Raw genomic sequence first — 24,385 nt, forward strand, 5'->3', positions numbered from 1 at the left:
AATTAGAAAAAACTATAACAAAGTTCATTTGGAAGGACAGAAGATCAAGAATATCAAGGGAAATGAAAAAAAAAAAACATGAAGGAAGGTGGCCTAGCAGTACTAGATATTAAACTATATACTATAAAGCAGCAGTCATGAAAACAATATGGTACTGGCTAAGAGACAGAAGGGAGGATCAGTGGAATAGACTTGGGATAAGTGACATCAGCAAAACAGCCTATGATAAACCCAAAGAGCCCAACTTTTGGGATAAAAATGCACTATTTGACAAAAACTGCTGGGAAAATTGGAAAACAATATGGGAGAGATTAGGTTTAGATTAACATCTCACACCCTACACCAAGATAAATTCAGAATGGGTGAATGACTTGAATATAAAGAAGGAAACTATAAGTAAATTAGGCGAACACAGAATAGTATACTTATCAGATCTCTGGGAAAGAAAAGAAATTAAAACCAAGCAAGAGTTAGAAAAAATTACAAAAGGGGCAGCTGGGTAGCTCAGTGGATTGACAATCAGGCCTAGAGACAGGAGGTCCTAGGTTCAAATCCAGCCTCAGACACTTCCCAGCTGTGAGACCCTGGGCAAGTCACTTGACCCCCATTGCCCACCCTTACCACTCTTCCACCTAGGAGCCAATACACAGAAGTTAAGGTTTAAAAAAATTTTTTAAAGAAAATAATAAAAGGAAAAAAGAAAAAAAATTACAAAATGTAAAATAAATAATTTCAATTACATTAAATTAAAAAGTCTTTGTACAAACAAAAACAATTCAACCAAAATCAGAAGGGAAGCAACAAAATGGGAAAAAAATTTTATAACAAAAAACACTGACAAAGGTCTAATTACTCAAATATACAAGGAGCTAAATCAATTGTACAAAAAAAATCAAGCCATTCCCTAATCGATAAATGGGCAAGGGACATGAATAGGCAGTTTTCAGATGAAGAAATCAAAACTATCAATAAGCACATGAGAAAGTGTTCTAAATTTCTAATAATTAGAGAAATGAAAATCAAAACAACTCTGAAGTACCACCTCAAACCTAGCAGATTGGCTGAAATGACAGCAGGGGAGAGTAATGGATGTTGGAGGAGATGTGGCAAAATTGGGACATCAATGCATTGCTGGTGGAGTTGTGAATTGATCCAACCATTCTGGATGGCAATTTGGAACTATGCCCAGAGAGTGCTAAAAGATTGCCTGCCCTTTGATCCAGTTATACCATTACTGGGTTTGTACCCCAAAGGGATCAAAGGGGAAAAGACATGTACAAAAATATTTATAGCTGCTCTCTGTGGTAGCAAAAAACTGGAAAACAAGGGTATGTCCTTCAATTGGGGAATAGTTGAACAAATTGTGGTATCTGCTGGTGATGGAATACTATTGTGCTCAAAGGAATAATAAACTGGAGGAATTCCATGTGAACTGGAAAAACCTCCAGGAATTGATGCAGAGTGAAAGGAGCAGATCCAGGAGAACATTGTACACAGAGACTGATACACTGTGGTAAAATCACATGTAATGGACTTCTGTACTAGCAGCAAGGCAATGACCCAGGACAGCTCTGAGGAATTTATGGTAAAGAAAGCTACCCACATTCAGAGGAAGAACTGCAGGAGTAGAAACACATAAGAAAAACAACTGCTTGACCACATGGGTTGATGCGGACATGATTTGGGAAGTAAAACTCTAAATGACCACCCTAGTACAACTATCAATAATATGGAAATTGGTCTTGCTCGATGACACATAAAGAAACCAGTAGAAATGCGTGTCGGCTACAGGGAGGGGAAGGGGCTTAGGAGTGAGAGACTAAGAACATGAATCATGTAACCATGGAAAAAATTTTTCTTAAAAAAAAAAAAAAAGAAAGAAAACTAGGGCTTACAAGAAGAAATTTTCCCATGGTCACACAGTAAAGCAGGTGACAGGGCCAAGATCCAACTATGAGACTTCTGACTCCAAACTCAATGTTCTTTTCACTATTCAACAGAACATAATCAAGTGTCGGAGTTGGGTTACAGGCTTGTCTTATGACCATTCTATTTAAAATCATAGAATTTAGATATGTAAGAGATCTTAGAGATCCATCTCATGAAACATTTATTTTACAAATTAGGAAACTGAGCCCCCCCCCAGAGCAATTTAATGGTTTGCCCAGGTCACATAAGTAATAAGAAGCACAACCAGGAATTTAACCAGGTCCTCAGACTCCAAACCAACACTTTTCCCTTTAAGCCTTATCTTCCTTTTACTCATAGAATGACAGTTTCTCAGAATTGAAATTGACCTTAAAGATTATCTAGCCAAAACTTCAACATAAGCAGGAAGGTCTTTTAAAATATTGCCTTCCACTTGCCAAAAAAAAATACTCATACTCCAGTTGAAGACCTCCAATAAAATAGAACTCATTACATTTAAAGGCAATCCATTTCCCTACTGGATGTATGTCATCGGTGGCTTTAACTTTTACATTGTACAACTCCTAACGCTTATGAAAAGTATGCCTAATATCATATAGACTCCCATATTATAGCATATACAATAAGTTTGAAATATTTCCAAATAAACTACTAAATTAAATTCATTCCTGGTAAAGACTTGTAGAAGAAACTGGGAATGTTTAGCCTGGAAAAGAAGATGGTAAGACTCAAATAAATTCCATTCCTAAAACAACAAGAAGTTACATGAGAAAAGACAAATTTGATTTCAACAGTCCTAATCTTTCTAAAGGGTTACAAGTTGACTAACCAAATATGGATGTTGAAATAACATAAGACTATGTGTATCATTTCCTCTAAAAGGAGATTCGGTTTATGGTATTTTCACAAGTAGGGGAGTGGTTCACTTCAAGATCTTTTAAAAATAAGTTATCACCTCCAGGTCTAGAAATCAATCAGCTCATCAAAAAGCAAGTGCTCAATACATGTTATCAGGCATTATGTTACAAAAATAAAGCAGTCCTTGCTCTTAAGGAGCTTATGTTCTTACAAAAGGGACAATATGTACATCAACAAATACAAAGTACATTGTGTTTGGGAGGAGAACCCTAGGGGTGAGGGGAGAGAGGTAAGGTACATCAGGAAAGACTTCATCAAGATGTTGCTTGAGCATAGTGTGGAAGGAAATTAGAAATAGAAATTCTAAGAGATTCATTCCTCTCCGGGCTACATGGTGGACCTCCTTTTCATGCTCCAGCTCTTCAGCCTAAAGCCTCACCCCAGCCCTAGAATTCACACCTTAAAGTATTCTCTTTCCTTCTTTCCTTCTCCCTCAGAATGGATGGCTTCTCCTGGAGTTCCCATTTAAAGAGAACACGCAAGCCAGTCATGTCTCAGCAATCTCTAAGCTGCACTCAGGATTTCCTCTACCATGTCCCCTGCTTCTCCTTCAACTTCTTTTTATGTGTTGTCTTATTCCTTTAGAAGGCAATCTCCTGGGGGCGGCTAGGTGGCTCAGTGGATGGAGAACCAGGCCCAGAGACAGGAGGTCCTAGGTTCAAACATGGCCTCAGACAATTCCTAGCTGTGTGACCCTGGACAAGTCACTTAACGCCCATATCCTAGCCCTTACCACTCTTCTGCCTTAGAACCAATACACAATATTGCTTCTAAGACAGAAGGTAGGGATTTAAAAAAAGAAGAAGAAGGCAATCTTCTTGAGGCCAGGGGAGGGCTTTCTTTCTACTTCTATTTGTATTCACAATACTTGAAGGCATACGTAATAAAGGACAGAAGTAAAGAGGAAGCATATTCCAGACATGAGGAATCAGTCAATGCAAAAGCACGGAGAGGAGAAGAGTCTTCCTGTGTGAGAAGCCACAAGAGGTCAAATCTGTCTAGATTATAAAGTATGAGAGGGAACAATACAGAATAAGGTTAGACAGGCAGAAGAGAGCCAGGTTGAGAAGAGCTTATATTTGATTCTAGAGGCAATACTGAGTCCTTGACATTTATATGGCCAGTCTTGCACTTTAGGAAAAATCACTTGAAAATGAAGCAATTTAACAATAACCATCATACTGGAAAATGCAAAATGGTAGTCTTTAAGAAGGAAAATCCTACTTGCCTCATCTAGAACTGTACAGCACCATCAAAGATTCTTTTTAACTCTAAAACCTGAAGGTAAAAGTGGCACAATTTTGAAAGCATTAATATTTTGTAATTCTACTAAACCACAAATACAAATTGCAAAAGCAGCTAACAGGAAGATTAAAAGATGGGGTAACCAAGATCTTATTTAGAAACATTCTTTTTAACTTCAAGGGACTCTTAAAATTTCAATGTTTAAAAGTTAACAAGAAGAAAAGTGTTTTACCTTTGATTGTTTCTGCCTAATTCCAACAAATATCCTCATTTGAAAGCTCAAGTAGCAAGGAAGATCTAATTTGGGAAAAGAAACTATGAACCCAGACTCTTAAGGAAAAATAATGTATATTTATGTATAGTTCATGATAAAATCAATTATGGAAATAGGTCTTTTTTTCAAACAAGAAAGATATTTAAGTATCTTAAAAACAAACTCAGAGAAACCAAAGTCTAAGAAATTATGTTTGTTAAATATAAAATTTCCTAAACAAAAATACAGGCAAAGAATAAAGAAGATAAGCTAAAAATACTGTCAAGTCAAGTAGCATCCATAAAAAATATATGTGGGTTTAACATTTAGGCTTTTTAAATAGAACCTTGCATTTATTTCATATAGAATAAACAAAAAACTTTGTACTTAGTTGTGGGCTCAGATCTACTATGACATAAAATCCAAAGGCACCCTGCACAACACTACAAAGGATTTTTAAGATTATCCTAAACACGAACATTGAAATCCTATCTAAACAAACATAGAACTCTGAAAGTACTTCAAAAGATGTGAGACTAATCCACATATTGTAGAGAATAGATTCATGTAACCAGGAAGGGGTTGACCTAGATAACTTTTCTGAAGTCCTTTCCACCTAAGGCTGGCAAAGCACTTTCTTTACAACAATCCTGTAAAATACGTAGTATGATTATGATGTTACTTTAAAGATGGTAAAACTGTGACTGTGAGAAGTTAAGTTGCCCATGATTACATGAAGATTAAGTGTCAGAGATAGGGACTGACTAGGTTCCTAATTCCAAATAAAACATTCTATTCACTATTCTACACAGGGTCAATTCAATTTTTATACTTAGGTCATGAAATTTGGTAAGGCAAAAAAGAAGTAGCAACTTCAGTTCAGCATCACTATTAACTGAAAAAACGATGTTTTATACAAAAATTTTATCTTAGAAGTAAAAAAAGTATAACTGCACCTTATACTTCGTGAAGCTCTACTTGAAAATAAAAGGTATTATAAATTAAATCATTTTTCTCCATTCATTACCAAAACTGGAGATACATTTCTAAAAAAAATAAATGGTCTAAATGCATAGTAAAAGCTAAATGTAAGAATGCAAAATAAAACTTTAAAAGTACTAAAGAGAAAATTATTTCATGCAATTCAATTCGACAAACCATTTTTTTAGGATTATATGCATACTACTTTGTGAAATGTGGGTATAAGAAAGTTAAAAAGATATTCACTACTCCCTGTGCCTTCAAGGAATGAAATTACTATTAATGCTACCACTGTGCCATTCTTCCTCTTGATAGCTAAAGTAGCCAGCACTGCTATAACAGCACATCCAAGTTTGCAAAGCACTGAACATGTGATCTCACTGGATCCTCAGAGTAAAAAAGAAAAAAAATTTTAAAAGTAAAAGTTATAAGCTATTATTTTCATTTTACATAAGGAAACCAAAGAGTTAAAAAAAATTATATGCTTTGTCCAAGGTCACCCAGATAGTAACTGAAATGGATGAAGTCAGAAATAAAAGTTTATGGCTGATTTTAAAAGAAATATAAAGATTTCTTCTTCACATGTCTTAAGAGAATAGAAGAAAACTGATTGTTAGGAGAATCCAAAAAAAGGAGCTGCAATTGTTTTATGAAGCAAAGAAAAAATAAGTATTCATGATGCAAAGATAAACATGGAATTTTTATTATGCTTAAAGGCACCACAGACAATGAAACAATACAATCACTAAGGGCAAAAATGCCAAATAGAGTGGCATCAAAATACATCAAGAAAATGTTAAATGAATTGCAAAGTGATCAAAAATGTAAAACAATAGTTATAGGAGTCTTGAATGCTTCTCAGAGCTTAACAAAGCTAAGAGAGACCCCCCCCCAAAAAAAAAAAAGAATTGAACACACCATTGGAACACTTAGATTATGAAGGCACCTTCTAAATTGAAATGTTGAAGAATGTACATTTTTTCAACATCATATATAGTTCCCTTGTCAAAAATAAACTGTACTAGACACTGAAAAATTTAAGTAAATGTGAAAGAGTAAAGATACTAAACACATCCTTTATAGACCATAAAAGTAGTAACAAATATATTAGACAAAAGCAAACTATATAACTCCAAAGGGAGGCAAAGTAATGACATCTTGAATGAGTCAAAAGAAATTATAACAAGACATTTTGAAATTTGGAGTTTACAACTCTAGCATTTTGAACACACCCTGGATCCAAAGAAAACCATGAAAATCATGCCCACTCCCTTCCCCAGGAAGGCAGCCTTACGCACACAATCCAGATAGATTTGGGGCAGCCTAACCTCTTCTGAGAGGGGAGATATGCTCTCTCTGCTCACATCTTTTGGCCTGATATATCTTTAAAGATTAGATTTTGATATTTCAGACACTAGCATAGTGGTTAACATTTTTTGTGTCATGGATCTCTTGGGCAGTCGGATAAAGGCTAAAGATATCTTCTCAGAATAACATTAATACTTGAAGAAAATGCCTTATTTCAGTTAAAGATTAATAGAAATAAAGATGTATTTTTTTCCCATCTGTTTTACATTTTTCCCTGAAATTTACCCATGTCCCCACTCTGGGGACTGCAGACCTCAAGTTAAGAATGCCTGTTCTATGGCATCTCCAAAGCTGGGAATAAAAATGTACTCAATGTACAACAAATTGGGTATGAGACAGGAATGTATTTCCTACAAAAGAAAAACCTGGAAATAAAATTGCTGTTACAGTCTCTTCAGAGGCTCTTAAATCAGTTTGCAGGGCTTCTGACTAGGATTTTTACATTTTATCTAGGTCTTGCACTACCCATACAATTCCAAGTTTGTGTCTCCTCACCAATGGGGCAGGCCTAGGTCCATCCTTCATTTTTGTTTGTTGTTTCCCCATTAAAAAGTTCCTTAAGGATTGTCTTTTGCCCTCTTTAGAAGTCCCAATGCAAGCACAGTGCTTGGTACACAGCTGGAACTTCATGATTATTAACCGAGTAGAGTGTTTTTTTAAAGAATTTATTTACTAGCTTCTTTAACATTAACGTCTTCTATTTTGTCCAATATGATGTACAGTCAACTTTTACTACTATGAACAATTACTAACCGCCGGCTAACTGTAGTAGTGTGCTATGGTAGATGATGGAATTTGAATATACAACATCAACCTCAAGATGCTTACAATCCAGTAGGGAAAACAGGGTGTGTGTGTGTGTGTATATATATATATATATATATATATATTTTTTTTTTAAATAACAATTGTGTAATCAGAATCTAANTATATATATATATATATATATATATATATATATATATATATATATATATTTTTTTTTTTTTTTAAATAACAATTGTGTAATCAGAATCTAAAACTTCAATACCCAGCACCCCACTTTCCTTCTTATGTTACGTGCTGACATGGGGAGGATATAAATTTTGTGTAACCCTGCCTCTCACTCTCTTCCTGTGATCAGGTTTGGTGGAGGTGGTGTGAGGTGAGAGCCAAGAGAGTTTTGCTCACATGGTCTTAATTTTGTTAGATAATTAGTTTTTTTTTAATTCTACTTCCTTTTTATTCCTTCTACTTAAAGTGATTATTAATAAACTTTATAAAATATAATTCTTAGAGTGTTCAATATTAATTTAAATCTTAACAATATAAGACAGGCTATCTTAATTACCAAATAATAGTACAGGCAATAAAAGCTACTAGAGTTCACAGAAGGGAGATATGACCTAATGAGCTAGGGTTAGATGGAAAAGGCACCCTCAAGGAATCAGAATCCCATTTGGCACCAAAAGAACAGACTCCAGATAAACAGAGAGACAGAAGATGCTCCAAGTCGTAGGAGAAATTAAATCCCATTGGGGGCACAATAAATATATCAGTGTGGTTAAAGTATAGTGTTTGTGCAGTAAGAGCCAGAGCAGTGAGGCTGGGTTCTACATTAGGGACTGGCTGGGTTCTATACTAGAAACCAGTATGGAAGTTGGTGAGATTCCATGGTTTGACGCTGAAGAGCGTATGAATGCCTTATCAGAGGGTACAGAAACCAGCCACTCTCACCTTTCCCATGAATAGGACTTGTCTCCAATACAACCACACTTCCACTTGGCTCCCAACATTCCCATATTCCACCACGTCCCTCTTCAGCGCCAGTTCCCAACCTCTCCCACTTGTGAACCCATTGTTGGCCTTCCGTGGCAGTTATAAGCTAATCATGTTCAAGTACCTGCAGCAGCTGCAAAGGTCTCGCTGAGAAAATTCCTCCTGCTACCACAGTATAACCCCCAAGAACCTAACGACTGTAGCAAATATCCATCAGATCTTCCCGTAGAAGACTCTCCCTTGTTTCTGTTTTGGAAAGGTGAGAATGACTCAAAGGGTAACAGATCAGGACCGGTCGAGATCTGCACCTCTGCAATTAAAAAAGGGGGGAAAAGATAAAATAGCATTTTACCTTGGAGCCAATAGAAAGCCACTGCAATTTTTAGTGGTGAAGAAACAACACGGCCAGACCTGCCCTTTAGGAAAGTCACCTCGGCAATTATATGGAGAATGGATTGGTGAAAGCAAAGACTTGCAATGGGGGACCAAAGAGGAAGCTTTTCAAAACTTCAAGAAAAAAAAATAGGAGAAGGACCAGAACTAGGGTGGCAATTGTAGGAATCAACCCAGAAAGCAAATATTCTGTGGAGGCAGAAACAGTAAGATTTGAGAAACTGATTCAAAATGTGGGGCAAGAGTGAGAAGTTGCGGATCTAAGTGACTCAAAAGATGTGGTGCCCTTATAAGAAACAAAGAAGTTCAAAACACCCTAAGGGAATGGGAAGGAAAGAGGCAATGAGGAATGATACAACAAACTATTAAACTGCTGGGAACACTGAAAACATCTAACAGAAACTAGGAACAGATCAGTACCTTACACCAGTGATGGGCAAACTTTTTAAAGAGGGGGCCAAAGGAAAGGAAATGCTCATCTGTCAGTCTGTTTCTAAGGCAACTCTTTCGAAGTTTCATTATATTGTATCCTACTCATATTCGTCAGATTAGGAATAATGTCACCCAGCCAAATAGCATCTGGCCCGCGGGCTGTAGTTTGTCCATCACTGCCTTACACCATATACCAAGATATTTACTAAATGGGTACGTGACAACTACAAAAGGTTACAAAACAAATTAGAGGAGCAAGTTAGGAAAATGATGTTTCACAGCTATGAGTTCTTGACCAAGGAATATTGAGGATTTAAGAAAATAAAATGGACAACTTTGCTTACACAAATAAAAATTTTTTACACAAATTCAGTGCAGTTAAAATTAGAAGGGACACAATTACATGGAGGAAAAATACTAGTAGCAAATTTCTCTGATGAAGATATCATTTCCAAGACACATAAAGAATTCTTTTGACAATAAGGTCTGATTTGTATCTTTGGCACACAGAACAATGCCTGGCATGTAGTAAATGTTTAAAAAATGCTTATTGACTGATTGAATTCAAATTTACAAGAACAAAATTCTTTTCCTAATATATGGAAGATATGAACAGGAAGTTCTTAAATAAAGAAATCCAAACTATCAACAACCATAATGTTACAAATAATTAATAATTAGAGAAATCCAAATTAAAGCAACTCTAAAGTTCCATCTCATACCAATTAGATTGGTAACAATGACAAAAGACAAAAATAACAACTGTTAAGAGAGGGAATAAAACAAATCCACTGGTTCATTATTAATTGAGGTGAGAACTGGTCTAATTCTGAAATGCAATTTAGAACTATGCTCAAAATCACTAAACTATGTTCTAGCTATATCACTACTATACTCACATTCCAAAGATATCAAAGGGGAAAAAAAGGACTGATAAGTAAATAAATATGGATACTTATTTTTTATGTAACCCAGGACTGGAAAGTACCTTTCAACTGGGAAATAGCTAAACAAATTACAGTAATGAATTTAATGTAAAATCTTTTGTGACTAGGAAAAAAATAAATGGGACACTTCAGCAAAACCTGGAAAGAACTGTACAAACTAATGCAATGAAGTAAATGGAGCCAATAGAACAATTTAATAATAATAATAATAATAATAATAATAATAATAATAATAACAACAGCAAAATAATAATAGTAGGTAGCATGCCAAGCATAAGGACTAACCACTTTACTAATCATTTCTCATCTGATCTTCACAACATCTCTGAGAGGTAAACGCTAGTATTATCCCCAATCTTACAATTGAGGAAATTGAAATAAACAGAAGTCAATTAAGTGATTTGTCCAGGGTCTCAAAGTAGTTTGAGGTGGATTTGAACTCAGGCCTTCCAGACTCCGAGTCCAATGCTATTACCTACTGTGCCACCCAGTTGCTTCAATAACATCCACCCTATAAAGAAAAAACAATTTGAACAACATAAGATGTCAGTGCAATAACCAAGTAGGATTCCAGAGGACTGGCAATGAAGCACACTACTGACTTCCAGAGATGGAATGGAGTCAAGATGCAGAGGTAAGGTTGTCAGTATCTTTGAGGAAGGACCTAGTTTTGGTTGACTATACAGATCTGTTACAAAGGTTTTGCTTTTCTTTTTTCTTTTTTTTTTTTTTTTAACTAGGGCAGGAGAAAAGAAAAGGGAGACAGTAATAAAGTTGCACAGAAAAAAAGAGGAATATCATTGAAGTATTTTTCAATTCCAAGATAAAAACCAAAAAGAAGGTCAGAAGGAAACAGGCAAACAGGGCAGCTTTGAAATTTTCATGTTGAATTTATTATATACTTACAAGGAAAGGCAAACTATAATTAAGAGAGTCACGTTCCATGTACGATCCTCCTGTTTTGATCTACATGGTATATGAGAATGCTCACTTTATTTGGTATTTAAAATAAAGTTTTCCAAAAAAAAAAAGAGAACATAATGAGATGTGAGAAGCAGATCACAATCTATCCATGCCTGCTCCTCTGGTAAGACTGTCCCACTCAAAATGAGGAGGAGCTTTCTTGCCAATCTCTGCCCCACAGCTCAAAGCCCTCCCTCTGAGGCCCATCTGCTGCCATCACCACATGATCTGGGGGACAGGGAGACTGCCGTGGGGGGTCCCCGTGGGAAGGAATCATTTTCCCAGCTGCACCTGTGCAGCAGCTGCCATGAGCACTCAGGTGGTGGTTAGGCTCTAAGTGCAGACAAAAGAAGTTGGGAGGTTTGGGGGGGTGGCACAGAATAGACTCCCAGGGAGAAAAGGAGACGTGGTAGTTAGAGGAAAGGCCCCAAACTGGAGCCTGCCCCTTATTGTCCCGCTCTCCAATTGTTTGATTCCATGCCCTTTAGGGTTCAGCCCTGACTCCAAAATGATGAGAAGCCTCTTCAGCCCCCTTGATGAAGGGGTAACAGGTAAAGAGTCACATAATACAGGACGACATCAGAAGTCACCCTCTTCTAGGAGAAAGAAAGCTCAGAACCTTAACTTCTCTGATTTCCATTCTCCTCAGCTGAAAAATGAAGCTAGCATTTGTGGTACTTACCTTACAGGGATCTAGTAAAGATCAAATGAGAGGATGAGGACTATAAAGCACTCTGTAAATATCTCAAAGCACAGCCTCAATACCAGCAGAGAGCACAGCAATATTTTTAGGAAGACTAATCTGACAGGAGTAGGAAACCAGACTGCAATGATCCTAGGTATGATAAGCACCTACACCAGGGGAGAGACAGGGCTAACAGAATGGAAAGAATGAGAGACTACAAAGAGACAAAATCTGTAGTGATGCCTTGGATAGAAGCTGAGGAGGCAGAAATGAAAATGGCTACAAAGATTCTCTCTGACTAGGTGATGGAGGTAGGGGAAGGCCAGAGATCACTTCTGAAAAAAAAATTGTTAAGTTCCATTTCAGACATCCTGAATTTGATAAGATTAGGGACATTCTGGTGGAGACATGTTGAATAAGCAGTTGGGAGTATGAGAGAAGCTTGAATAAGAGGCGAGGTCTGTTGCTGAATAAGCAAACCTATCATCAGCATCTTTATCTTCAATGGGGCAAAAAGGTCATTGAAAGAATAAATTCCTTAATTTATGACTTTTATAAAGTGAGTTTTGAGGCAACTATATGGTTCAGTGGATAGAAAGTCATGCCAGAAGATGAAAGGTCCTGGGTTCAAATCTGGCCTCAGATACTTCATAGTTGCGTGACCTAGGGCAAGTCACTTAACCCTCATTGCCTAGCCCTTACTACTCCTTCTGTAGAGTTGATGCTAAGATAGAAGGTTAGGGTTAAAAAAGAAAGTGGGTTTCCCTTAGGCATAATGCATCTATATAAAAGTTCAATCAATATGACAGTAAAGGAAAATAATAAATGTTGGAGAGGATGTGGCAAAATCGAGACACAAAATTGAGACCTGCTGGTGGGTTTGTGAACTGATCCAACCATTCTGGAAGGCAATTTTGAATCATGCCCAAAGGACTTTATGTCTGTCCTTTGAACCAGCCACACCACTGCTGGGTTTATATCCCAAAGACATTATAAAAAATGAGAAAGGATACATTTGTACAAAAATATTTATAGTGGCTCTTTTTGTGGTGGCAAAAAATTGGAAAATAAGAAAGTGTCCCTCAATTGGGGAATGGCTGAACAAATTGTGGTCTATGACGGTGATGGAATACTATTGTGCTGTAAGGAATGGTGAATCACTTGATTTCTATATAAACTAAAAGGACCTCCAGGAACTGATGCAGAGTGAAAGGAGCAGAGCCAGAAGAACATTGTACACAGAGACGGATACACTGTGGTAAAATAGAATGTAATGGACTTCTGTATTAGCAACAACGCAATGATCCGGGACAATCACAGGGTATTTGAGAAAAAAAAATGTTATTTACATCCAGAGAAAGAACTGTAGAAATCCAGAAGAAAATATGTAATTTATCACTTGTTTACATGGGTATATGATTTCGGATTTTGGTTTCAAAAGATTACTCTATTACAAAAATGGATGATATGAAAATAGGTATTGAGTGATAATACATGTATAACCCAGTGGAATTGCTTGTCAACTCCAGAAGGGGGAAGGTTAGAGGGAAGGGAGAGAACATGAATCATGTAACCATGGAAAATATTTCTAAAAATAAAATCCTACTCAAAATAAATAAATAATTTTGGGGAGGAGATGTTAGCTTTGATTATCACTGGAAAAAAAAAAAGGTCAATCTAAATCCCAAAATAGAAATAGTGTTTTTAACAGGAACATATGAATTCATTGAAGGCATAATAAATTTGAAATAGAATTTTAAGGAAATTAAGACATCTTCAACATTTTCATCAAGGCAAATATTGAATAATTCATATTAACAGACTTATGAGGATGAATAAGTCTTCAGGCATCAGACTACTATAGCTGGCCTGCTAAAAATTGTATACTTAATAATAAAAGGCCAAAGCAGTATAGAGAATCTCCAAAAGTGTCCAATTTCCCTATTCCTCTGAGTCATTCCAATAGTAAGAGCCTGTACAAGGAAGCATAGGCAAGAAGAAAGAACACACATGACTTGGAGTTAAAGGACCTGGGTTCAAATTCTCCCTGTAATTTATTCCTAAATGATCTTGGGGCAAGTCACTGTATCTCTCTAGGCCTCTGATTCCTCATCTCAAAAATAAGAGAGGACTAGAAGACCTCGAAAGTCTACTTGAGCTCTAAATCTAAATTAGATCTAGTTGGTGGTGCAGTGGATAAAGGGCTAGGCCCAGAGGGAGGAAGATAAGTTAAATCTGACTTCAGACACTTACTTGCTATGTGTCCAGAGGCAAATCACATAACCTCTGTATTAATGGAGATAATAATAGCACCCACTTCCCAGGACTGTAATGAGGATCAAATGAAATAACATTTGTAAAGTGTAAGGCACTATATAAATACTTTTCCTCATTTCCTTCCCCTTCCTCTAAATCTATGCTTCAATGATGCCAGTGAGTTAATCAAGGGAGAATTCACGAACTTACTTTGTCAAGGAGAAGTGATGGGAAATTAATTCTAACTTCCCTGGGTAGGGTACATTATTCATGTTTGAGAACAAATTTGTTAGGAATGAATGGAGTAGGTCAAGAAGTTCTAAGAAACTGGTAATATCTAATTCTGTCAATACAATAATGTAGGTTATTTCCTATGGATAGACACATATATTTGCTATAATATATAATTATGTTTAAAGGCATTCAAATTAATGATATATCTTATAAATTAAATTGATATGGCCTAGCTCTTTTCATAAAAACCAGAACATTTTGCTTTGTCTAGCCTTACCTTTTGTTGGACTCAGGTTCTGATCTATAAATCCTTTGAGTTCTCCATTTGTAGAAGTCAGAACAACCTAAATAAAGTATTTTTAAAAGAAAATTCTGTTTAAAAAAAAGGATAATTTACAATACCTAAGTATTTTATATCTTCCATCAGATAATCACACACCACTACAAACAATTAATACCCACATTGTTAAAAAGGAGATTAAAAAAGGCAAATGATATCAGCTATGGGCATAGGTGACCATTCACAACCATGAAACACAATGGTTTCCATTTATGTATATATGTACAGATTATAGGAAAAAATGAAGGTAAATTTATGAATTCTGTTATCAATCACAAGAAATGACTGATGGTTCCTTCTGTGAGAATCTAGTCAAATCTAGGAGACAGAAAGCTGCCTACAGGCACTGAAACACTGCCATCATGTATCCAACTGATTTTTTTTTTTTTGCTTTTCTTTCTATATTATGGGGAAAAAATTCTGTTTGGATGCTCTGAATGTTATGATACCACAAGCTAAATGGAGCAGATAAACATTACAATGCTGAAGGACAAGATATCTCCTCTATCCATAGTCACCTTTGGGGAATCTTCTTATCATTAAAGGGATATCCAAAGGACACATCCTGTTATCAGAGAGCTGAATTTGGAGAGAACAGTCAACAAAAATGATCATAATTTATTAAAAGAAGAAATTTCTATATTTATAACAACTAATGGTGATAGCTTTACAAAAGCTCTACAATTCCATTAAAGTTTATTACTATTAATTGGGCATATTTACATTAGATTTGACACTAAGGATTTTCCAGTTAACTCTTCTATAGTAGTGAAAGGAGTCATATTGCAGTTGATGTAAAACAGGTAATAGAAGTATTCATACACACACATACATGTGGAATGTGTTCTGAAAATGTGCATTGAAATACAATTGTCATATTCTTGCAATTTATGATAAATCAAACAAAGCTTGAAGAACCCATATAAAGATATGGCAAGGAAAGCCGGAGGCTATTTCTCTATTCTACTCCATACTCTATGACTAACCCTGTCCCTTATTCCATGGCTGGAGTAAGATTGTAGAAAGCATTATGTTAGTCTGATGCAAAGCATGAGATTAAGTTTATGTCTATAATTGTGAGTTCACATATTCCTGGAACAAAGAGGTAAGTAATTAAAATCTTTGTTTTGAAAGAGCTTTCTCCAACTACTTGGAGAATAAAATGAACATTGTCAAAGTGAACAAGAGAGCTGTGAAGACAAAGAGTTTAAAGAACACCTGAGAGGAAAACTATCAACATTTAGTTATACTGTTTTGTGTAAATTACTTCCCTTCTCTAGGTTTAATTTTCCTTACTTATAAAGCATGATTTGAAAATCTACAAAATAAACTTCTATGTTGCTCTGTCACAGAAGGACCAAGAAAAATCAAGTTGTGTCAACTGACAAAGTATATCTGCATAAACTATAAATAGTAAGGTGAAGGGGACAGCTAGGTGGCTCAGTAGATTGAGAGCCAGGCCCAGAGACAGGAGGTCCTGGGTTCAAATCTAGCCTCACACTGCCTAGCTGTGTGACCCTGGGCAAGTCACTTAACCCCATTGCCGAGTCCTTGCCACTCTTCTGTCTTAGAACCAATGCCCAATTGGTTATAAGTCAAAGGTAAGGATTTTTTTTTAATTTTTAATAGTAAGGTGAAATTTTTCATTTCAAAGTAAAATTATAACATTTGCATTTAAAGTATATTTGCCCAGATAGGAAAAATTATAGTAAAATTGTTTTTTAAAAATATTTGTATTATTAAGCCTTCCTAATAAAATCAGGAGTGAAGCCAGGATGCCCATTATCATTTCTATTATTTAACACTGTACTAGAAACACTAGCAGTAGCAATCAGAGAAGAAAAGGGAATTGAAGGGATTAAAGTAGGCAATAAGAAGATTAAACTATCACTCTTTGCAGATGATATGATGATCTATTTAAAGAATCCTAGAGAATCAACTAAAAAGCTACAGTGGAAATAATCAACAACTTTAGCAAAGTTGCAGGATACAAAATAAACCCACATAAATCAGCAGCATTTCTATATATTTTCAATACAACTCAACAGCAAGAGTTAGAAAAAAGAAATTCCATTTAAAATCACTCTACACAATATAAAATATTTAGGAATCTATTTGCCAAGACAAACACAGGAACTATATGAACACAACTACAAAACACTTTCCACACAACTAAAACAAGATTTAAATAATTGGAAAAACATTAATTGTTCATGGGTAGGGATGAGCTAATATAATAAAAATGACAGTCCTAACCCAAATTAATATACTTATTTAGTGCCATACCTATCAAACTACCAAGAAACTTTTTTATTGAATTAGAAAAAATTATAACAAAAATATTTGTATTATTTGGCACAATTGATGCTCCTTGTCCTTCTAATCCATAAAAGGATATTTTTCTCTATTCACTATATGTAACTAAATTTAATAGACATTTATAAAGTGCCCACAACATGCAAGGTAAGAGGCAGCATGACCTAGCAAACAAAGAACTGCTCCCTGGCCCAGGAAGATATGCATCGAGTCCTACATCAGACACATACTGATTGGCTATATAATTCAGGGCTCTTCTCCCTGGTATCATCAAGGCTAGGAAAGCAGGATGGTGGTGACTTTGCACTGGTGAAACCATTTCTTCAATGGGCATTTTCTACATGAATGAAATCACAGGTCTATCTCTCCCCTTCTCTCTCTAACAACAAAAAAAGGGAAAGGCACTTTCCTAGGCACTGAAAACACAAAGGAGAAAAATAACTTTGATTGGCCCTCCAGAAGCTTACTTAATATTAAAGGGAATATGGCATATTTTCAGATAAGATATGATAGAGGCAAAGGAACAATGCAAACAAAATGTTCTCAGAGAAACTGAGGAAAGAGGGACACATTCAGGTGGGACAGATCAAGGCAGACTTAAAGGAGGAGGTGGCACCACAGCTCAAGTCTTGAAGAAAGACAAGGATCTGGATAGGAAGGGTTGAAGAAGGAATGCCTTTCTGATTATGTTCACGTAAGAAAGCTAGGGAGTGATGAGAAATAAGGCTGGAAATGGAGGTGGAGTCGAACCCTGAAAGCCATTCATTGTCAGGCTGAGGAATCTGTATTTTATTCCACAGGAAACAGGAGAATGGCACTGTCAGACATGGGCTTTAGGAAAATTATTCTGTAGCTAGTTGGGCAATGAGCTAGAGGAAAAGAATAAAGACACAGACACCAGTTAGGAAGCCATGAAAATAGTTTAGGCAACACATCATGATGGTCTGGGCTCATGGGTGATGGCCTTAGGGCAAGACTTGGCAACTGATTCAATGTGTAAAGTGTTATGGTGGGGCACCAGGGATGTTAATTATTATTATTAAAATGTAATCTAAATGGTTTTGGGTTCACACTGGGTTGAAGGAGAGACAGGACCAACCAGGATAGGGAGACCAGGGTTCACTGCCAAGCTGTTAACTGACACAGGAATGGCAGTTGGCCCAACAGTCACTCAGCCCACCTAGGCCATGGAACCAGCAGGCAGAAGGTAAAAGTATATAACAGTTTAATTGAGGGAAATAATAAAAGGATAGGAATAAGGGATTCTATACTTACAACCTAAGGGCAAACCACAGGGCAGGGGAAGGACTTGACTACACTATTCTATTGACCTAAGCCAGGCAGGGCCCAAAGGAAGAAGTACTGAAGTCACAGGGAGGCTTCTCCAAACCTGGTTCCAACCAGGTTTGGTCAGCTCAGCTAAAAGGCCTGAGGATGGCTTTCAATTGGGGTCTCACGGTGAGTCCAAGGATGGTCACGGGATGCCAAGAGCCAACTCCACCAGGTGATCCAAGGTACCCAGGCAGGGAGAGGGAGCTTGAGATGCTGTCCACCAGATCACAAACCACTTCCCCACTTGGTGCAGCTCTGCAGGTCTGTTGTCCACTGTTGAAAGCTTCACCTCTCAGGATCCCAGGGAATCTGGATGCAGTTTTTCCCTGACTCTGAGATCTCCCAGGGTTAGCAACAGTTATGTCCCAACCACTAACGGAGTCTCTCTCAGAGCACATGCCCCACTTCCTGCTCTTTCATTCCATCTTGGAATCCTCCAGCCCTTCCTGCTAGGTCCAACGCTAATACTAAATTAATTGCTAAATAACCCTGACAACAAGAGGGAAAGGAAAGGGAAGAGTCCATATGGACTCTCTGAAGTTACAAGTCTGGAGGACTGGAACCCTGTCGGTAGCATCAGCAACAAAACAGGGAAGTGAGAAGGAAAGGCTATTTTGGAAGGCAGATTAAAATTAGTTCGGTTTTTAACATTCTGAGTTTGTGGCACTGCCAGGAAACTGAAGTAGTGATGTTCAATGAGAGATCTGAGACCACAGCAATGGAAGCTTTAAAAGTTTGTTTGGGCTTTTATCTACTTACTCCTCTACTGCTTTTAAATTATTTTCTTTGTCAAGATTTAAGCTTGCATCATTTAATTCTATGAACACAGTCAAGATTCTGCAAAAAAGTCTTCCATTCATGATTTTGATTAGTGCCATATGTGTGGGCTCAAACATTCCACCTTACTCAAATAACCCCCTACCCCTAATAAAGACTGCTTCTAGAATTTAAGAACATCAATTCTGGTTAGGCTAGGACTGTGACAACTTGGTCTAAAGCAGCTTCTTAGAACTCTAAGCAAAAAATGTAGAGGCTCAACCATGCTGACAGTTTGAATAGGTGCTTACAAAGAGAGCTCCACAGAAACTGTCTGAGCTCTCCTACTATTTATCTGTTCTCTCTCACAAGAAAGCTGAGAAAATGTCATCTCTCTCTTCCTCCAATATTAAAAGGAGAAAGCTGAAGACAAAGACCATGCCTTCAACATAAACCCAGTACCAAGTGAACAAGTAGCAAATCATGATATTCTAAACTGAAAAGCAACAGCCTATACCTTCTGTTTATACAAAATGATCAACTGTAAAACCTCAGCTAAAACCACAGATTGAAAACCAATAGTTTACAGTTGTGTAGCAACTGTTATATCTAAACATCTGCTCTACTGACTGCCTGGCTTCTGCAGAGTTAAGGAACATATAAATCTGAAGAAAGTGTACGCTTGTACCTGCATTATTAAATAATCACTAAATTATATTCTAAGAGAAATAAAGACAATCAGCTAACATACCCATAACATGGGTTATTCTTCTGTCATATTTTAATCATGAAATACATCTTTTTTTTGTAACATGGAATAAAGTTACAAAGCAAGTTCTATTTAAATGTGTAACCACTACCAAAATCTATAGTAGTACAGTTGGGTAGGGTGCTGGGACTGCTGTCAGAAAGACTTGAATTCAAAGCTGGCCTCAGAATCCTGCCAGTTGTGTGATCCTGGGCAAGCACTTAACCTCTGTCTACCTCAGTTTCCTCAACTATAAAAATGAGGTTATTAATAGCACCTCTCTCCCTGGGTGGTTGTGAGGATCCAATGAGATATTTGTAAAGTGCCTAACACCTATTAATTACCTTCTTGCTTTCCTACAGTCAAATTATAATATAAATTGCTCCTATATATGTGTGTGTACATATATATTCCTATATAACAACATATTTCTAAACTAAAATTACAATACACATATATTTATTATATGTGTGCCATTTATTATCTATACTTACCTGTATATATACATTTAAGGGAAGGTATAAAGTAAACAGTGGCAGCACAATGAAAAACATAAGAGTTAACAACTAACTTCAAATCCTACCTCTGATTCTTATTGGCTAAGCGACTTTAAGCAAATCACTCAAGCTCTATGAGTCTCAGCTTTTTCATCAGTAAAATAGAAATAATTATTATACTAGTACTACCAAGCACACAAAGGTTGCTATGTAAATATGAAAGTATGTAGTTGAAATGGATAAGTAATTGGACTGAAATTTGGAGAAGGAACAAAGGGAAGTTACAACATGGGTGATGGCCTGAAAAAATCAGCAAGTCTTGATTAGGGCAAAGAATAGGTCCTCCTCTCCTTCCTCCATCACTCACTAACCTCTTGCATTGAGGTTCATGCTATTCATAGCTACCATCAAATCAAATTCCTGGTAGCTGTTGTCTACAAATTTCCCCTCCCTCTAAGTCAGTTCCCTCCTTCCTCAAAGAGTTCAATACTCAAATTACACATTTTTCTATACTCCCCAATTCCTGCTCTCAGACTAGGAGATTTTGTCCTACATACTTATTTTCTCTTAAGTACCCCAACCACTCAGTTCCTTGACCTACTCACTCCCCAATATCTAATTCTCCACCCCACTTCAGCAGCACACAGAAAGAATCATAGCTTTTCTCTTGCCATCACCCACAAACATACCATTTATCTCCCTGTTCAAGAAACCAGAAATCTTATCCAACTCTTTTGGCTTCTTGATTGTCCCTCTGTCTTCCTTTCCCTAACAGTTACTCTTCGTCCATACTATGACTTCCATTCCCCAGCCCCCTCAGTTCTCTCCCAGCCATCTCCCCTGCAGAAGCCTCGGTCACCTCTTCTCCACGTCTCGATTCCTTAGTAAACAATTCCACTCTCTGCTGTCCTTTTCTTGATGATGCCCTGCCAAACCTCAGCTTTGGATCCTTCCTGCCTTTCACTGCTTTCCCTCCTACACACATGCTGCTACACAAGATGAAGAAAATCTCATGACCATTTTGACTGGATTCAACACAAATTTATGTTCCATAATATCAACCGGCCCCTCCCTCACTGCAGCTAGGCAATCCTATTCTACTTCCCTTATGAACTCATTCTCCCACTCTCCATAGAACAGTTCTTCCATTTTTTTACAGAAAAAATTGGAGGACATTCTCTGTGAACTCCCTCTTTTTCCCTCTTTCTCATGTCCTATTACTCAGGTCCCTTCTACCCATTTCTCCTCCTTCAATTCTATTTGACATGATAAAGTAATCTGACTTGGGGCAGCTGGGTGGCTCAGTGGATGGAGATCCAGGCCCAGAGGTGAGAGGTCCTGGGTTTAAGTCTGGCTTCAGACACTTCCTAGCTGTGTGATCCTTGGTAAGTCACTTAACCCCTATTGCCTAGTCCCTACCGCTCTTCTGCCTTGGATTCAACACATGATATTGAGTCTAAGATGGAAGGTAAAGGTAAATGGCCTGACTTCTTCCCAAGGCTAACCCATCTACCTGTTCAAGTGATCCCATTCCATCCCATCTCTTCCAAAAGATGGTTCCCTCTGTCATCCCTACTCTTGTCACTTAATTTCAGTGCCTCTCCTGGGCTTATGCCCTACTGCCCTCAAACATTCCCATGCCACCCCTATCCTGAAGAAATCCTGACTTGATCTTCCTTCACTCAAATTATCACCCTATATCTCTACTTCCCTTTCCAGTAGAAATCCTCACAAAGGCCACCTGTCCCAGGGCCTCCACATTCGCTTAGCTCACTCTCTGTAAACCCCTGCCATCTGGCTCTCCACCTGCTTCCACCAAAACAGCTTTCTCCAAAGTTCATGAGGACCTCTTAGCGGCTAAATCAAATGTCTCCTTTCTCCCAGACAGCTCCTGAGCCCGTTGCTATCACTGTCTCCTCCTTGATCCTCTCTTCTTCCAGATCAGCCCCTCTGACGAGAGGTGTGCCCCTTGAGGACTTCTGGTCTGGGCCCCCTCTTCCTCTGCTTCTTTCCTTTGGGATCTCATTAGCACCCATGTTTTTGGCCTCTCTCTGCCACATCTCAAACCTCTTCCCTACCTCAATCTCACATCCTCAGGGGCTTTTCAGACATCTCAAACTGGACATCCTGTAGACATCTTAAACTCAGAAAGTTGAAAACAGAACGTTTTCTATTTCTTTTTTTTTTAATGTTTTTTTATTATTATTTTTTTTAAACCCTTACCTTCTGTCTTGGAGTCAATACTGTGTATTGGCTCCAAGGCAGAAGAGTGGTAAGGGTAGGCAATGGGGGTCAAGTGACTTGCCCAGGGTCACACTGCTGGGAAGTATCTGAGGCCAGATTTGAACCCAGGACCTCCGTCTCTAGGCCTGGCTCTTAATCCACTGAGCTACCCAGCTGCCCCCTTCTATTTCTTTTGAACATTTACCTTGCTACCTATCCCTGGGGCGGGCAGGATCCTCCTCCCGGGGCCTCAGGCTTATACCCTACAACAAGCCATTCAGGATGGCTCACTGTCTCTCCCCCCAGGCAGTATCTCTCAAAGCCCTTCTCTCCTCTAATCCTGCACCCCTCGTGGCCTCCTGCTTCCCGTCACCCCTCCAGCCGGTTCAGTGGCGGCATGTGGCGATCACCAGAAGTGAATCCAAAATGCTCCTTTGGCACACCAATCCCCCTGGTCGTGGGGCAGCAATGTCCTGATGCGGGGAGCAAGGCCTCCTGGGCACCCTGTCTCTGGGTTCTGGGCACATCTCTCGCAGTCTCCCAGGCGGGAACGCTTTCCCTTCTCCACTGATGATGGAGCTCCCCTGAGCAGGAAGCTTTCCCTCTGTGAGTGGCTGCCTATTTCTCCTGCACTTAACTTGCTGCCGATGGGTTCCACTGAAGGAGGTGAAGGAACTGGAGGCCAAAGTCCCCACCTCCAGTAGAATTGCTCTCCTCCTTATTCTGGTAAACCTCTCCTAATTCCATTTTAGTCTAGTTTGGGTTCCAGCCCTGGGGGGAGGGGAAGGTGTGTGAGGAGGAGGGCCATGAGCCTCCACCCAGCTCTCCAGGCCTGCTTACCTAAGGTTCTGCAGAGGTCTATCTAGAACGCCTTCTCCTTTTCTTCCTGCCTGGGAGGTTCAAGATGCTCAGGCTCTTTCCTGACTCCTGAAGGGTTCCTCTAAGCTCCAGGCCCTGGATGTCCCCAAAAACTCTGCCCTCCTTCAAGCCTCTCCCTTTACACATTGGCAGCCTCCTTGCCTCCTCACTCCACCAAATGCCACACAAGGCCACAACCATTGTGGTGATGGCCACTGCTCGGTCTCCTTGCTTCACGGCTCTCCTCACTCGGCTTCTTCTTACATTCAGCTGCCAAAGCCATTTTCCTTAGGCCCAGGGCTGAGCAAGCCAGTCCCTTACTCATTCCATTTTCCAGGAGATTCCAACTGCCACTAAAATAGTTTCTATTGCTGTTCCATTTCTATGGCCTTCTTCACAGGGCGAAACCAATCTTTATGGCATCCATGAAAAGTAGCCCCACCCCAGCCCATGTCCTACCCCTGCACCTTTGCCTTGGCTGACCCCCATGCTTGGTGTGCACGTCCTCCTTCCTTCTACCTTGCAACATGCCTCTTCCCCGGAAGATGCAGGTTAGGCACCCTCTTCTGCATTTCGCTTTTTCCCATCCTCCCTGCTTTGGCCAGAAATAGCTGGGGCACTGATGCGCGTGTCTATCGCACCGCGGGGGTTTCTAGACACTCTGTCCAGATCCCGACGTGGCTGCTTCCACCAGCAATTGATGGGATTCCCAGGCTGTGCCTGATGTGTCTGCCGTGTCTCTGGGACTCTCTGGGACGGTCGCTTTGTGGGAGACAGATCGCTGAACCCAAAGAAGCCAAGAGAGGGCCAGGACAGAGGCTGCAGGCACACTGCGCTGCCCAGCACAGAGGAGAAGCTAGCCAAGGAGAGCACGAAGGAAGGGCAAGGCAGAGAAGAGTGCCACGAGGATCTGAGAGGAGAAGAGAGGGCCACCGAGAGCCCCGAAGGCAGCA

At 38.6% G+C, this 24,385-nt stretch overlaps 1 protein-coding gene across 4 annotated transcripts in view; it reads right to left on the reverse strand.

The window, feature by feature from the left end:
• The window catches only part of TFDP2 (transcription factor Dp-2), a 169,325-nt gene that overhangs the window by 105,898 nt on the left and 39,042 nt on the right, over nucleotides 1–24,385 (reverse strand). For 3 of the 4 annotated variants that reach the window (XM_044670832.1, XM_044670833.1, XM_044670834.1), the window contains exon 3: nucleotides 14,640–14,706. The exons of the other annotated variant lie outside the window; for it this stretch is intronic. In XM_044670832.1, coding sequence (XP_044526767.1) covers nucleotides 14,640–14,706 — 67 coding nt within the window. The remainder of the gene's footprint in view (nucleotides 1–14,639; nucleotides 14,707–24,385) is intronic. 4 annotated transcript variants of the gene reach the window in all.

Source organism: Gracilinanus agilis, chromosome 3 (genome assembly GCF_016433145.1).
Source record: "Gracilinanus agilis isolate LMUSP501 chromosome 3, AgileGrace, whole genome shotgun sequence".
Taxonomy (NCBI): Eukaryota; Metazoa; Chordata; class Mammalia; order Didelphimorphia; family Didelphidae; genus Gracilinanus; species Gracilinanus agilis.